At 35.7% G+C, this 16,508-nt stretch overlaps 1 protein-coding gene and 1 non-coding gene across 7 annotated transcripts in view; both read right to left on the bottom strand.

Moving 5' to 3' along the window:
• Positions 1–16,508, bottom strand: part of Lrba (LPS responsive beige-like anchor protein) — a 719,595-nt gene that overhangs the window by 432,768 nt on the left and 270,319 nt on the right. For all 6 annotated transcript variants that reach the window (XM_076865289.2, XM_076865291.2, XM_076865292.2 and 3 more), the window contains exon 36: positions 2,462–2,570. In XM_076865289.2, the coding sequence (XP_076721404.2) occupies positions 2,462–2,570 (109 nt within the window). The remainder of the gene's footprint in view (positions 1–2,461; positions 2,571–16,508) is intronic.
• On the bottom strand, positions 15,345–15,451 carry LOC143406623 (U6 spliceosomal RNA). Its single transcript, XR_013092257.1, has one exon. It is a non-coding gene; the product is annotated as a U6 spliceosomal RNA (small nuclear RNA).

Raw genomic sequence — 16,508 nt, 5'->3', positions numbered from 1 at the left:
ATATCATTCAAACAGTCAACAAACTTACAAAATAAATTACATTACCAAAACTAGAAAAATGTGAACATATGAATACACATAGAAAGTTTTCTTAGGACTGGCTGCTAAAATTCATTACTTTTCTACATATGTTCATATATAAGTAGATCTCCTATTATTTATTTATTTATTTATTTATTTATTTATTTTGTACTAGGGATTGAACTCAAGGGCACTTAACCACTGAGCTACATCCTAGCCCTTTTTATTTTTTATTATAAGCCAGAGTCTTGCTAAGTTGCTAAAGCTGGCCTCAAACATGAAATCCTCCTGCCTCAGCCTCTTGAACTACTGGGATTGCAGGCGTGTGCCACCAAGACTGATGATATCCTACAATAAAACATCTTCTCAACAAAACAATCAATCAATGAGGTGAAGAGAGAGCCTACATTTGGGGAGCAAATTTTTGCCATCTGTATGACAGAGCACTAAGAATCAAAAATCTTTTAACACCAAAAAAACAAACCACCCAGAGCTGAGGTTGTGGCCCAGTGGTAGAGCGCTCACCTAGACGTGTGAGGCCTTGGATTTGATCCTCAACACCACATAAAGATAAGTAAATAAAGATACTGTGTCCATCTAGAACTAAAAAATATTTTTTAAAAAATCAATAAATGGGCTAAGGACCTGAACAGACACTTCTCAGAAGAAAATATATGTTTGATCAAGAAATATATGAAAAAATGTTCAACATCTCTAGTAATTAGAGAACTGCAAATCAAAACTAAGATTTAATCTCATGCCAGTCATAATAAGAATACAAACAATAAATGGTGTCGAGGATGTGGAGCATAAAACACACTCATACATTGCTGGTGGCAATGCAAATTGGTGCAACCAATCTGGAAAGCAGTACAGAGATTTCTTAGAAAACTTGGAATGGAACTACCATTTGACCCAGCTACCCCACTCCTTGGTCTGTACCCAAAGGACTTAAAATCAGCATGCTGTAGTAACGCAGCCACATCAATGTTTACAGCATCTCAATTCATAATAGCTAAAACTGTGGAACCAACCTAGATGCCCTTCAATAGATGAATGGGTAAAGAAACTGTGGTATATATACACAATGGAATATTACTCAGCATTAAAAGATAATAAAATTATGACATTTGCAGGTAAATGGATGGAGTTAGAAAATATCACACTAAGCAAAGTAAGGCAATCCCAAAAAACCAAAGGCTGAATATTTTGTGGATGCTGATTCATAATGGGGGTGGAAGGGGCATGGGAAAATGGAGGAACTTTGGGCAAAGGGGAGGGAGGGGTAAAGAGGGGACATGGAAGCAGAAAAGATGGTGGAATGAGATAAACATCATTAATCTACATGTATGACTGCACATATGGTGTGACACCACATTGTGTACAACCAGAGAAATGAAAAGTTGTGCTGTAATAGTGTACAATGAATCAAAATGCATTCTGCTGTCACATATAACTAATTAAAATAAATAAATAAATATATTTTTTAAAAGAAACATCTTCAAAATTCAGGAAAATTCTCAGAATTCACAATATGTAATTCTCTTATTACACTGATAGTTTATGTTAGCTACAGTTTTAATTAACAATTTGTACCCGCATTATTAAGTGAAAGAAACGCTTCCAGAGTTTATTTTTCTAGAACAATTTTTCAAGTTTTGCTGTTGTATAAAATGTGCTGAAGTGCTTTTCATCTTTTGTAAACTACCAGAAAAATAACAACATATATCTCCTCTTTACATGTTAGAAATAGCCTATTCAGTACTTTGCTTTTTTGAGTTCTACAGCAATGTTCAAATCAAATTTTTAATTCAAAATTTAGTTTACTGTAGGTATGTTGGGAACATTACAGAGCTATGAAATCATTAACCTCCGGTATAAACTCATATTTGCTGCACATATACATGATATAAGCAGTGGTTCCAGAATGGTCTAGCACTTGGTCTCCCAGTGGGGATCCAAGAAGAGAGCTATATTTTCCCTCATCTCCTCGGCTACAAAGATAATAGGGTTCTCAAACCGTAAGGGTAGGAAAATTATACATATCTGTGTTCAACTCCTCTCTAAAAGGAGACACTATTTTTGCCACAGAAATTTTCACTTCTGATAAACTAGCTCAATATTACCCAGAGAGGTCTAAAGTCCTTTGCTAATTTTCTTTATTGGAAAAGCAAGAGAGTCAGGATCCCGTTTTTGTTATTAAAATTGGGTCAGCCAAACAAGCTGCTCTGGCCAATTTTCAGATGAGGTGGAGTTGAGATGAGAGGGCAAAACACATGAGTAATTCTCACCCCAAAACCCTCTGCGAATTTTTCACAAACTTAGTTTTGGGATAATATATAACACATTTACTTAGACCATTGTCATTTTATCTAGGCAACTGTAATGACTATTGCAAAACATAATTTCTTTACATCAGTGACATGTTGTTGTAACCTACCTCAAATTCCGCATGTCTGTGAATATCCTCAGCTCTCTGCCTGCTCAGGATAAATTCCGCTTCATTTGCTACTCTTACTAGATGATCCTTCATTGTTTGGCTAAGCAACCTATAAGAGATAAATATTCTCAAATAAATATAGATGTATAAATGATTAGCCATGTCTCAAAAGTGGTACTTTTTGATATTTGAAGAGAAAGGAATGTCTAACTTCCTTTTCTGATATTATATACAATTCGATAACATTATTTCATGCTAAACAATTGAAGAATGTAACAGCAAAAGGTTATCATTGCAGCAAAAGCAATTATCTTCTACCAAACTACACATTCAACAGAAGCAACTAAAAATTAAAGTGGATTTATACGTGATTATTTAATATTTTTAAAAGCAATGAAAAGTTACCACCTGCTATAGAATGGTTAAGTGATGCCCAAAGTTGAAGACTGTTGGCAGCTCACTGCACACTGCAAGGTGGTCAAACCTCTTTCATGGTGGCCCTGGGGAAGTTAGGGCATGCTTTGAAGGAGATATTGGGACCCTAGCCTCCTCTCTTTATTTAGTTTGCAGCCGCCATGAGGCAAGCACCTTCTTCCAACACATACTCCCCCCATGACATTCCACCTTACATGGGCTCAAAAGGAACTAGAAAACCAACCATGAATTAAATTCCTATACTCATGAGTCAAAATAAACATTCCGGATCCAACATGGCGGCGGGCAGAGAGGCTGCACTTTCACTGTACTCCCAGTGATGGGGGCATAAAGTTGCAAGGATAACTCTTGGATCCTTCCAACGGAGATTCTCCTAACAAAATTCCATTGAAGAGAGACCGCCCGGGAGCTACTAGGATTTTTTTAAAAACGTCTATGTGACCCGGACGAGTGGGACCCTGCCGCTAGACGCGGAGTACCAGATTCACCTTCCACAGTCCGCGCACCGCGGGCACAGCTGCAGATCTGTCCACCCGCCCGCAGCAAAAGTGACTGGGTCCTGCTAGATGCCGAGACACAGCTTGGCAGGAAGAAGTCTTTAGCCAAGCCCCCACAACGCAGGAGCTGAGGCGAACCGGGCCGGACCAGTTTCACCCCTCCCCTCGGACACTGCAGCAAGGAGCCTGGGGCCCGCCATAGCTGAGAGGTGACGTCATCGGAGTTCGGCAGGCGGAATTCCTTCCCAGCAGAATCCACTTTAGCAGGTGCGTGACTTCCCATACTGATACAGGCAGCCAGGAAACATCATTGGCTTCTCAGGGGTCGTGTCCGTAGGGAAGCAGAGGGGATCCCAGACCCCAAGGCCCCCATATCACCAGCGGTGACCGCCAGGGTCTTAGCCGCCAGTTTACCACAGCACTGGGGCTTAAAAGGGACACACGGTGGGGCTGCAAGTGTAACTAGACCTCTGGAGAATCACTTATGGGGAACAGGACCTGGCTGGCAGGCTGACAGGAGGAAGGGGGTTAAGAGCTGGAGAATTGAAATGGCTCGGGACTGACAAGTCTGAGAGACTCCCAGGAGACGCCCTACAGAGATAGCTCTCGGCAGGTACAGAGCAGACGCTCCGCTTAGAGGGCACAGCTCCACCTACTGGAAGAGAAGAAGGAGGATCTCCAAGACTTTAATTTATTTTTTATTTTTTATTTTTTATTTTTTATTTTTATTTTTATTATTTTTATTTTTATTTTTTTGTTGTTGTTGTGGTTGATGCTGCCGATATATTTTTTTTTCTCTCTCCTTATTCTCTCCCTGATCCTTTCCCCCCTACTCTTTCTCTCTTTCTATCCCATTTCAAGTTTTATTGTTCTTTTCATTCCCCTCTAATCTATCTCTCCCTCCATCCTTTTATCTTTTTAACAGCACCTTCATCCCCTTACCCCCCAACTCTCATCCCAAGCATTACATCTTCCATTGCGTGTAATTGTCTAAATGCAAATAGGTGAATATCTCGAGGCTGTCTATAAGACTCCCAAATACCTAGCTACTAACAACACCCTGATCCAATTGCCCGGTAGTATCCACCTTCAGTGGAGCAATCTTCTAAAGTAGCCAAGACATACTAACCATCGTACCACCAGAGCACCTAACTTAAACGTATAGACCTAAGAACAAACAGCAAAACATTATATGCATACAGAACCTAGAAGCCTTATATGAATTGAATGAATCTGCTTTAAAGCACAACAAAGCCCAACATTTCTAGGCATAATCTCCCAACACAAAAGAGAGACAACAGAGATATACAAAGCCAAAACAAATGTATAGGAGAAAGCAGTTACAAAGCAGTCAAACAGAGCTGGATAGCAACGTGAACAATATGAAAAAACAAGGGAAAAAAGGGTTACAAACAATGCAGGACAATCTAAATGTACAAGAGGACATAGCAGAAACAGAAACATGGACAGGGAAAGAAATCAAGGCATACCTAATTCAGATGGAACGGAATATTAGAGAAGACATGAGACAGCAAATCCAAGCATTGAAAGTATATTTTGAAGAGGAACTAACCACACAAATTCAATCAGTAAAGAATGAGCTTTATCAGGAGATAGAGGTGTTAAAAAAAAATCAAGTTTTAATCATAGAAATGCAAGAATCCGTAAATCAGATTAAAAGCGCTAATGAGAATATTACAAACAGACTAGATCAAGTAGAAGTCAGAACATCAGATAATGAAGACAAAGTTTATCAACTTGAAAAGAATATAGTTAACACAGAAAAGATGCTGAAATCTCACGAGCAATCTATCCAAGAGATATGGGATCTTATCAAAAAACCAAATTTGAGAGTCATTGGGGTAGAAGAAGGCACAGAGAATCAGTCCAAAGGAATGGATGGCTTACTAAAGGAGATAATACTAGAAAACTTCCCAGAGATGAAAGATGGAATGGATTGCCAAATCCTGGAAGCTTACAGGACCCCAAACATCCAAAACCATAATAGACCAACCCCAAGACACATAATCATGAAGATAGCTAACATACAGGACAAGGAGAGAATACTAAAAGCTACGAGAGAAAAGAAGCAGATTACATTTAGGGGTAAACTAATTAGGTTAACGACTGATTTTTCATCACAGACTTTGAAAGCGAGAAGATCCTGGAACAACGTATTTCAAACACTGAAAAATAATGGATTCCAACCAAGAATACTGTATCCAGCAAAACTAAGCTTCAGATTTGACAATGAAATTAAAATATTTCACGATAAACAAAAGCTAAAAGAATTTGCAGCCAGAAAACCAGCACTGCAAAACATTTTGACCACAATATTACAAGAAGAGGAACTGAAAAATAGCGCCCAAAACTAACAGTGGGAGGTATCTCAGTAAAGGGGAAGAAAAATAACCAAAGAGGGAAAACTAACCAATCTAAAATAAATAAATAAATAAACATGACTGGAAGTACAAACCATATTTCAATTGTAACCTTAAATGTTAATGGCTTAAATTCACCAATCAAGAGACATAGGCTAGTAACCTGGATTAAAAAAACAAATCCAACAATATGCTGCCTTCAGGAGACTCATATGATAGAAAAAGACATTCACAGACTGAAGGTGAAAGGTTGGGAAAAATCATACCACTCACATGGCCATCGGAAACAAGCAGGAGTGGCCATTCTCATATCGAATAAAGTCAACTTCAAACCTAAGGTAATCAAAAGGGATAAAGAAGGACACTATATACTGTTAAAAGGAACCATCCACCAACAAGACATAACAATTATCAATTTATATGCACCAAATAATGGTGCTGCAACGTTCATAAAACAAACTCTCCTCAAGTTCAAGAGTCAAATAGACCACAACACAGTAATTATGGGGGACTTCAACACACCACTCTCGCCATTGGACAGATCCTCTAGACAAAAGCTGAACAAAGAAACTATAAAACTTAATAACGTAATCAATAACCTAGACTTAACAGACATATATAGAATATATCAACCATCATCAAGTGGATACACATTCTTCTCAGCAGCACATGGATCCTACTCAAAGATAGACCATATATTATGCCATAGGGCGACTCTCAGTAAATATAAAGGTGTGGAGATAATACCATGCACCATATCTGACCATAATGGAATGAAGCTGGAAATCAATGATAAAAGAAGGAAGGAAAAATCCTGCATCACCTGGAAAATGAACAATATGTTACTGAATGATCAATGGGTTACAGAAGATATAAAGGAGGAAATCAAAAAATTCCTAGAGATAAACGACAATACAGACACAACATACCGGAATCTATGGGACACAATGAAAGCAGTTTTAAGAGGGAAATTCATTTCCTGGAGTTCATTCCTCAAAAAAAGAAAAAACCAACAAATAAATGAACTCACACTACATCTTAAAACCTTAGAAAAGGAAGAGCAAAACAACAGCAAATATAGCAGAAGACAAGAAATAATTAAAATCAGAGCGGAAATCAACGAAATTGAAACAAAAAAAACCATTGAAAAAATTGATAAAACTAAAAGTTGGTTCTTTGAAAAAATAAATAAAATCGACAGACCCTTAGCCACGCTAACGAAGAGAAGAAGAGAGAGAACGCAAATTACTAACATACGGGATGAAAAAGGCAATATCACAACAGACACTACAGAAATACAGAAGATAATTAAAAAGTATTTTGAAACTCTATATTCCAATAAAATAGAAGATAGTGAAGATATCGATAAATTTCTTAAGTCATATGATCTGCCCAGATTGAGTCAGGAAGACACACACGATTTAAACAGACCAATAACAAAAGAAGAAATTGAAGAGGCCATCAAAAGACTACCAACTAAGAAAAGCCCAGGACCGGATGGGTATACAGCAGAATTTTACAAAACCTTCAAAGAAGAATTAATACCAATACTTTTCAAGCTATTTCAAGAAATAGAAAAAGAAGGAGCTCTTCCAAATTCATTCTACGAGGCCAACATAACCCTGATCCCAAAACCAGACAAAGACACTTCAAAGAAAGAAAACTATAGACCAATATCTCTAATGAACTTAGATGCAAAAATTCTCAATAAAATCCTGGCGAATCGAATGCAAAAGCATATCAAAAAAATTGTGCATCATGATCAAGTAGGATTCATCCCTGGGATGCAAGGCTGGTTCAATATACGGAAATCAATAAATGTTATTCACCACATCAATAGACTTAAAGATAAGAACCATATGATCATCTCGATAGATGCAGAAAAAGCATTTGACAAAGTACAGCATCCCTTTATGTTCAAAACACTAGAAAAACTAGGGATAACAGGAACTTACCTCAACATTGTAAAAGCTATCTATGCTAAGCCTCAGGCTAACATCATTCTAAATGGAGAAAAACTGAAGGCATTCCCTCTAAAATCTGGAACTAGACAGGGATGCCCTCTTTCACCACTTCTATTCAACTTAGTTCTTGAAATACTAGCCAGAGCAATTAGACAGACAAAAGAAATTAAAGGCATAAAAATAGGAAAAGAAGAACTTAAATTATCGCTATTTGCGGATGACATGATAATATACTTAACAGACCCAAAAGGGTCTACAAAGAAACTGCTAGAGTTAATAAATGAATTCAGCAAAGTGGCAGGATATAAAATCAATACGCATAAATCAAAGGCATTCCTGTATATCAGCAACAAAACTTCTGAAATGGAAATGAGGAAAACCACCCCATTCACAATATCCTCAAAGAAAATAAGATACTTGGGAATAAACCTAACAAAAGAGGTGAAAGATTTATACAATGAAAACTACAGAACCCTAAAGAGAGAGATAGAAGAAGATCTTAGAAGATGGAAAAATGTACCCTGTTCATGGATAGGCAGAACTAACATTATCAAAATGGCGATATTACCCAAACTTCTCTACAGGTTTAATGCGATGCCAATCAAAATCCCAATGGCATTTCTTGTAGAAATAGATAAAGCAATCATGAAATTCATATGGAATAACAAAAGACCCAGAATAGCAAAAACAATACTAAGCAGGAAGTGCGAATCTGGAGGTATAGCGATACCAGAGTTCAAACTGTACTACAAAGCAATAGTAACAAAAACAGCGTGGTACTGGTACCAAAACAGGCAGGTGGATCAATGGTACAGAATAGAGGACACAGAAACCAATCCACAAAATTACAAATTTCTTATATTTGATAAAGGGGCTAAAAACATGCAATGGAGGAAGGATAGCATCTTCAACAAATGGTGCTGGGAAAATTGGAAATCCATATGCAACAAAATGAAACTGAATCCCTTTCTCTCGCCATGCACAAAAGTTAACTCAAAATGGATCAAGGAGCTTGATATCAAAGCAGAGACCCTGCACATGATAGAAGAAAAAGTTGGCTCCGATCTACATATTGTGGGGTCAGGATCCAAATTCCTTAATAGGACGCCCATAGCCCAAGAGTTAATAACAAGAATAAACAAATGGGACTTACTTAAACTAAAAAGTTTTTTCTCAGCAAGAGAAACAATAAAAGAAGTAAATAGGGAGCCTACATCCTGGGAACAAATCTTTACTCCTCACACTTCAGATAGAGCCCTAATTTCCAGAATATACAAAGAACTCAAAAAATTAAACAATAAGATAACAAATAACCCAATCAACAAATGGGCCAAGGACCTGAACAGACACTTCTCAGAAGAAGACATACAGTCAATTAATAAGTACATGAAAAAATGCTCACCTTCTCTAGCAGTCAGAGAAATGCAAATCAAAACCACCCTAAGATACCATCTCACTCCAGTAAGATTGGCAGCCATTAGGAAGTCAAACAACAATAAGTGCTGGCGAGGATGTGGGGAAAAGGGTACACTTGTACATTGCTGGTGGGACTGCAAAAGGGTGCAGCCAATATGGAAAGCAGTATGGAGATTCCTGGGAAAGCTGGGAATGGAACCACCATTTGACCCAGCTATCGCCCTCCTCGGACTATTCCCTGAGGACCTTAAAAGAGCATGCTATAGGGATACTGCCACATCCATGTTCATAGCAGCACAATTCACAATAGCCAGACTGTGGAACCAACCCAGATGCCCTTCAATAGATGAATGGATAAAAAAAATGTGGCATCTATACACAATGGAGTATTATGCAGCAATAAAAAATGACAAAATCATTGAATTTTCAGGGAAGTGGATGGCATTAGAGCAGATTATACTAAGTGAAGCTAGCCAATCCTTAAAAAACAAATGCCAAATGTCTTCTTTGATTTAAGGAGAGCAACTAAGAACTGAACAGAGGAAAAGAGCATGAGGAAAATATTAACATTAAACTGAGACGAGTGATAGGAGGGAAAGGGAGAGAGAAGGGAAAGTGCATGGAAACGGAAGGACACCCTCATTTTTATACGAAATCACATATACAAGGTTGTGAGGGGAAAGGGGGGGAAGGGAGAGAATGGAACAACAACAGATGAGATAGAGAGGGAAGATGAGAGGGGAGGGGAGGGGGGATAGTAGGGGATAGGAAAGTCAGCAGAATACAACAGTCACTAATATGGTATTATGTAAACATTGTGAATGTGTAACTGATATGATTCTGCAATCTGTATTTGGGGTAAAAATGGAAATGCATAACTCATTTAAATCAAATGTATGGAAAAAAATGGTATTTGTGCATGTTAATTTAACATGTTGCTCTTTGAGGAAAATTTGCAATTTAAAATATTTTATTATGTAAAAAAAATAAAAATAAAAAAAAAAAAATAAAATAAACATTCCCCCTCTTATGATTTAGATATCAGATGTCCCTCAAAAGCTTGCAGGATAATGCAAGAATACTTGGAGGTGAAATGATTGGGTTATGAGAGCCTTACCCTAATCACTGCATCAATCTGCTACTAGGGATTAGTTGGGTGGCAACTGTAGGCAAGTAGGGTATGGCTGGAGAGGAGGGTCATTAGGAGAATGGCTTTGGGATACATAGTTTATAAACTGAGCTTAGTCTTTCTCTCACTTCTGGTATCATGTCCTGAGTTGCTTTCATTCACCACACTTTTAACAAAAATATTCGGCCTCACCTCAGGCCTCAAGGAATGGAACTGGCCATCTATGTATCGAGACTTCTGAAACCATGAGAGCCAAATCAACTTTTCCTCCTCTGAAATTGTTCTTGTCAACTCTTTTGGCTGCAGCAGTGAAAAACTGACTAATACACCTCCTTATAAACTGATCCCTCAAGTATTCTTGTTAGAGTAATACAATGCTACAAAGGCAGTGAAGATTTAAGGAGTGAAGATTTCAAGAGAAGAAAGCACACAGAAAACATTCAGCATGAATTTCCTCACTAATGTGTTTGCTCACAATAAGAACACAGAAGCTAAACAGAGCAGTCAGCAATTCTCAGAGCAAGGGAGACAAAAACATGTACATAGCCTAACAGAGTGGAGGGTCCTCAAAGATTATTAACCAAACTTTCACCAAAACTCCAGGTACACTCTTAAAAAACAGAAATAGAATAGGCCTCAAAACACTGAAACAAACTTTCAAAGAAATTATCAGTGGCTTTTATCTAGATCAACTGGTAGCAAAAAAAAGCTAAGCAAAAATTTCAGTATAGGGAGAAAATAATGAAAGTACCAACACAGGAGGGCCACAGCAAAACTCCAGGTATCCAAAGGACCTCAGGAGGGTTACAAGCTAGGAACAGGCAAACTGAAAATAAAGCAAACTCTCACAAAGACTACAAGAATCCAGCCTTGAATCGATTCAGTTCCTAATCCATAATCAAAAGAAAGACCTCTCTGGGGGCAGACAATAACATACAGAGACTAGAGAATGAGACACATACACACACACACACACACACAAAAAAAAAAAACTATGAAAATAAGAATAGCCAACTTAATAAACTCAGCCCAAGGAGAAAAATTAAATGAAAGCGAAATCAGTGATAATTAGGCTGACAAATGGCATGAAAATTAGACAAAACAAATAAAGGAAATATACCTCTAAAAAGGTCTAACATACCTGGAATACAAGAAAGATAGTAGATATATAACTAAAAAAAATTATTTGAAGAGATGATAGCCACATTTTTCCAAAACAGGAAAAAACATTGGACTATATGTTGATGGAATACTACAAATCACAAGTTAGACAGAAAAAGACTTGGGTATATAATAGTAAAATCACCAAAGGAAAAAAAATCACAAAACCAGCAAAGGGGAAGAGGCAAGTAGAAGAGGAAAAGACATCTCCTTGCCCTCAGAAAAAGCAATAATAAGCAATGACCTCTTCAAGATGTTAAATGAAAACAGCAGCTAAGAATTCCAAACTCAAACAATCTTCCAATAATGAAAGGGAAATGATCCAGCACATAACACAGTAAAGATTCTTCTTATTAATTCCTCTTATCTGGCCAAAAGCCTGGGCTTCCCCCACCACAGGCACACAAAAAAAATTCAACTGCCATAAATCCCTTCCCAGAGAGTTTCACAACCCTGGAAGAGTGGCTCCTAACACTGAAGATGCAAAGTTTGCACTGGAATAATTGCCTGAATAGTTATTGTCTAAAACTATTATTTCTCTGATCTGTTCTCTTAAGGGTCCATTTTTCTTTCCTGAAATTCTCTTTTTTTTCCTCCCGTAACTAAGTCTTCACCCACTTCCCTTCCCCTATTAAGATGGCACGTAAGACACAAATTCTAACCACCTCTTTAAGTCACATTTTTCTGTCAACTCCCACATAGTCACATTAAAAAAAAATAAAGTCAGATTTTCTCTTGGGAACTTGTCCTTTGTTAATTTAATTCACAGCCCTCTCAAACACTGAACTTAAGAGAGTAAAGGAAAAGTTTATCCTCACCAACAAAAGCAAAATAAGGACATTTTATAACAAATAAAAGAGAATTTGCTGCTAGCCAATCTACACAAGAAAAATGTCAGACTGATATCACTCAAAGAAAAGTAATAGAAGCAATGGAAATGGCAAATATGCTGACAAATCTCAAATACCAAACATTTATAACACTTATAATGATACTAAAATTAAAACATAATCTTAAAATAAATAAAAATGGAACAGAAGGCAAGAGAAACCAAATAAATGTTTAACTTTCTTGGATTGTCCATGAATTGCTAAAAAAAGGACAATTCATAGGGCTAAAGTTGTGGTTCAGTGGTAGAGCAATTGCCTGGCATGTGTGAGGCCCTGGGTTCCATCCTCAGCACCACATATAAATAAACAAATAAAGTAAAAAAAAAAAAAAAAATTCACTGACAACTTAAAAAATATTTTAAAAAAGGACGATTATAAGACATCTCTAATATTCATGCTGTCATCTCTAGGTAACTGCTAGAGGTAGCTAAAAGAATGGAAAATCAACAAGCAAATGGAAAAAAAATTGAGCATCAGAAAATACATAGTTAGAAGGAAGGAAGGAAGGAAGGAAGGAAGGAAGGAAGGGAGGGAGGGAGGGAGGGAGGGAAAGAAAAGAAAAAGAAAGGAATACACAAAAGGTAGAATATGAAGAACATAATGAGAGGATGCATTTTATCCAATACATATAACAAGTAAACATTTCATAATAGAATTATTGTCATTTAGAGTTTTTTAAAATATATGCTCTTGTAAGTGACAAAATTTCATAAATTTGCACAAACCACTGAAAGTAAAATTTTAGAAAAGATGAATAATTAGACAACAAAAGAAAGTTAATGTATATTTAGTAATTCGAGAAAAGTGGGCTTTAGGGAAAAAAAACTTGGAAATAAAGACATCAAATTCCAAATGATAAAAGGATAAATGAATCAGAGACAGAAATTTAGAATTCTGAGATACTAAATTTGCATTTTTCCCCAATATTAGGGCATACAACTAATTATTAAAAATATAAAGCTACAGAATATTTTCATAGCCTTTTTCTGTAGATTGACAACACCTTCATTTTATTTATTTATTTTATGTGATGCTGATTATTGAACCCAGTGCTTCACACATGATAAGCAAGTGCTCTACCACTAAGCTGCAAGTCCAAACCGAAAGCTACAGAATATTTTAACAGCACAGTAACACACCTGATCTGATTGATATATACATGTAGAACACAACATCCAAAAGTGAATAATAAACTATTTTCAGATGAACCCAAAACATACACAAAAGCAGGCAAAATGTGAGGCTACAAAGTGATCTGTAACATACAGAGTATGTCTTTTTTTTAAATTATTTATTAATTTTTATGCTGTGCTAAGGATCAGACCAGTGCCTCACATATGGTAGGCAAGTGTTCTGCCCCTCAACTACAGCCCCATGTAATCAGTATTTGACAAAATCCAGTACTTAACCATAAAATAAACATAGCACACTAGGAACATATTAGAAATTCCTTGACCTCATAAAAGATTGAAAAGTCAGAGATAATGTACTTGATACTTTAGGAACATACAACCAAATTTTTATTTTCTCTTAACAATCTATCAGTGCATATTTTGTGATATTGGTTTATTAAACTTTTGTTTTAGGTTAACTTTATTTGGTTGTATTTATTTTTCTTTGAACTTTTCTAAAATGCATTTCATATATATTATAGGCTTAACATTTTTTAATAGAATTAAACTATGTATACATATGTCATCCCACTGTTCATAATATAATTTTTTTATATTTACTCTATCATATATACTTGCTGTTTTCTTCTTTTTCAATATTGTTAGGTATAAACCTTGTTTTGTATTCTTCTAAAATATGGCTGATATTATCCTTTCTATTTCCCATTTCTTTAACATTTTATTGTTTTATCCTGCTATTATTACTTTGAAAGGTTGTAGTTATTCTTGTAACTTAGTGACTCATTTCTATGATTGCAACTTTTTTTAAAAAACAATAAATTTAGACTATTTAAATAATGAATTTAGATTATTATAACTATTATATGGGTTAGAAATGAGGTGTTTCACTGGGGTTGTGGCTCAGCAGTAGAGCTCTTGCCTAGTAAATGTGAGGCAATGGGTTTGATCTAAATAAGTAAATAAATAAATAAGTAAAATAAAAGTATTGTGTCCAACTACAACTAAAAAATAAAAAATTAAAAAATGAGGTGTTTACCAAAAGGTCCTGCATCAGATAATGTAAGAATGCTCAGATGAAGAATGATTAAATACTTACAGATGTGACTTAATCAGTGGATTGATCACAGATATGGTAAATACATAGATATAATTCCCATACAAATATATAAATATGTATACCCAATTCATCTATTCATATAATCACAGGTAAACATGACTTATATTTTTAAAGCTATATATGAATATATGCTTCAGTATTGATCATGGTAATTTAACACCAGATTCAAGCAAAATGAAATATATCTTTGTACCTGGATCTATTCATAAGTTGTGGATCTTTTTTCTTATTTATTTGTAAGAGCAATTTGGATATTGAATAATAGCTCTTTGCCTCTCATATATGTTGTGATATTTTTCTGCCTTGCCTTTTGTTGACCTTATTTCTTCCTGTGCACAATTTAAACTTTTAAAATCATCTTTCTGACTTCTTCTATTATGGAGGTGTGTGGATTTTTAAATTAGAATTTTATGTACCCTCTGAGTTATAAGGTAGTGATTTTAAAGCGGTATTTTGTTGTTGTTGTTGGGGGGGTGGGGTTGCTCTACAACTGAGCTACACCCCCAGTCCTTTTTTTAATATTTATTTTTTAGATGTAGTTGGTTACGTTACATTTATTTTCTTTTTTTTTCATTGTTAAAGTGTTCATTTATTAACTTTTATCCCATTTATAGCATCTCATTTAATTTACTTGTTCTTAACAATTATGCTTGGGTTACCTATGAGAATTTTACAGACATTAGAGAAAGCTAGCCGTTACATTTTTATTTTCCTAATAATAATCTTCATAGCACAAACATGTCAGTCAGCACCTGAGCAAAAAAATATGGAACGCTTCACGAATTTGCATGTCATCCTTGCACAGGGGCCATGCTAATCTCCTCTGTATCATTCCAATTTTAGTATATGTGCTGCCGAAGCGAGCACCAGAGTATGTCTTTTGATATAGCAGAATAAAACTGGAAAGAAATAAGAGCATACAAAATACTCCAAGCAAAGAGGCTCTAAAATAGTGACCAATATTCCAAACCTCCCAGTAGCCAAAGCCAAATATAATCCCTTCCTTTGCATGTGGAAAGGAGTTGTTTGTCTTTATAGCAAGAACATCTGAAAACAGTGAATGGATGATACTCATTCTTCAATGAATACTACAGAGTAACTGCCAGGCGCTAGCTGAATTTCTTGACTTTCTCTCCTGATGACTCAGCTTAAGATAGCTACCAGGGCTATGGGTATCCTAATGAGTGGTTCACATGGTGAGGAGGTCAAGCCCCCAAACAATAGCCAACAAAGAATTGTGACTACCAGGAAGGAACTGAATACAGTCAACAATACGAGGGTGGAAAGTTCTGCTCCCACACTTATGTTGTTGACCACAGCTAAACCTATATACCCTGAATAAATACATTAAAAAAGGCAAAAACTCCCAATATAAATTATCTAACTAACTGAAGAAATAATAAATAAACAGCAAATGAAAATAAACTGAAAGTAAAATAACAAAAATTAGAGCAGAAATTGGTTACTTGGAAAGTTAGAAGATAAAAGTTAGTTCTTTGAAAAACTAATAAAATCCAATAGAATATGTAAACAATTAAAATTAATAAATAACTTAAAAAATGTCCCTAAAGTAAGTATATCAACTAGATTCTGTTGTTACCAATAAGTAAAATAACATAAGTACTATTTTGAAAAGCAGTGAAAAGCAACTAAATATGTATGAAAGCTACCTTAAAAGGGTGCTACAATTATATATATAAAACAAAAAGAACGTTGTGAAAAATTAAAGAACACATGTTCATTAAAGGGAATGACTCAATATGGTAAAGATATCAATTATTCACTAAGTGATTTACAGATAATGAATTTCAATCAAAATTCCTTTTCTACGGAATTTGATGAGTTGATTCTAAAAATTATATGAAAATAAAAAGCTGAGACATCTTGAAAGAAAGGGATTAAGGAGGATGATAATAGTAACAAT

The sequence above is a fragment of the Callospermophilus lateralis genome, chromosome 8, assembly GCF_048772815.1.
Source record: "Callospermophilus lateralis isolate mCalLat2 chromosome 8, mCalLat2.hap1, whole genome shotgun sequence".
Classification (NCBI taxonomy): Eukaryota; Metazoa; Chordata; class Mammalia; order Rodentia; family Sciuridae; genus Callospermophilus; species Callospermophilus lateralis.
The sequence above is the reverse complement of the archived record's forward strand: the minus strand, read 5'-3'. Positions and strand labels throughout refer to the sequence as shown.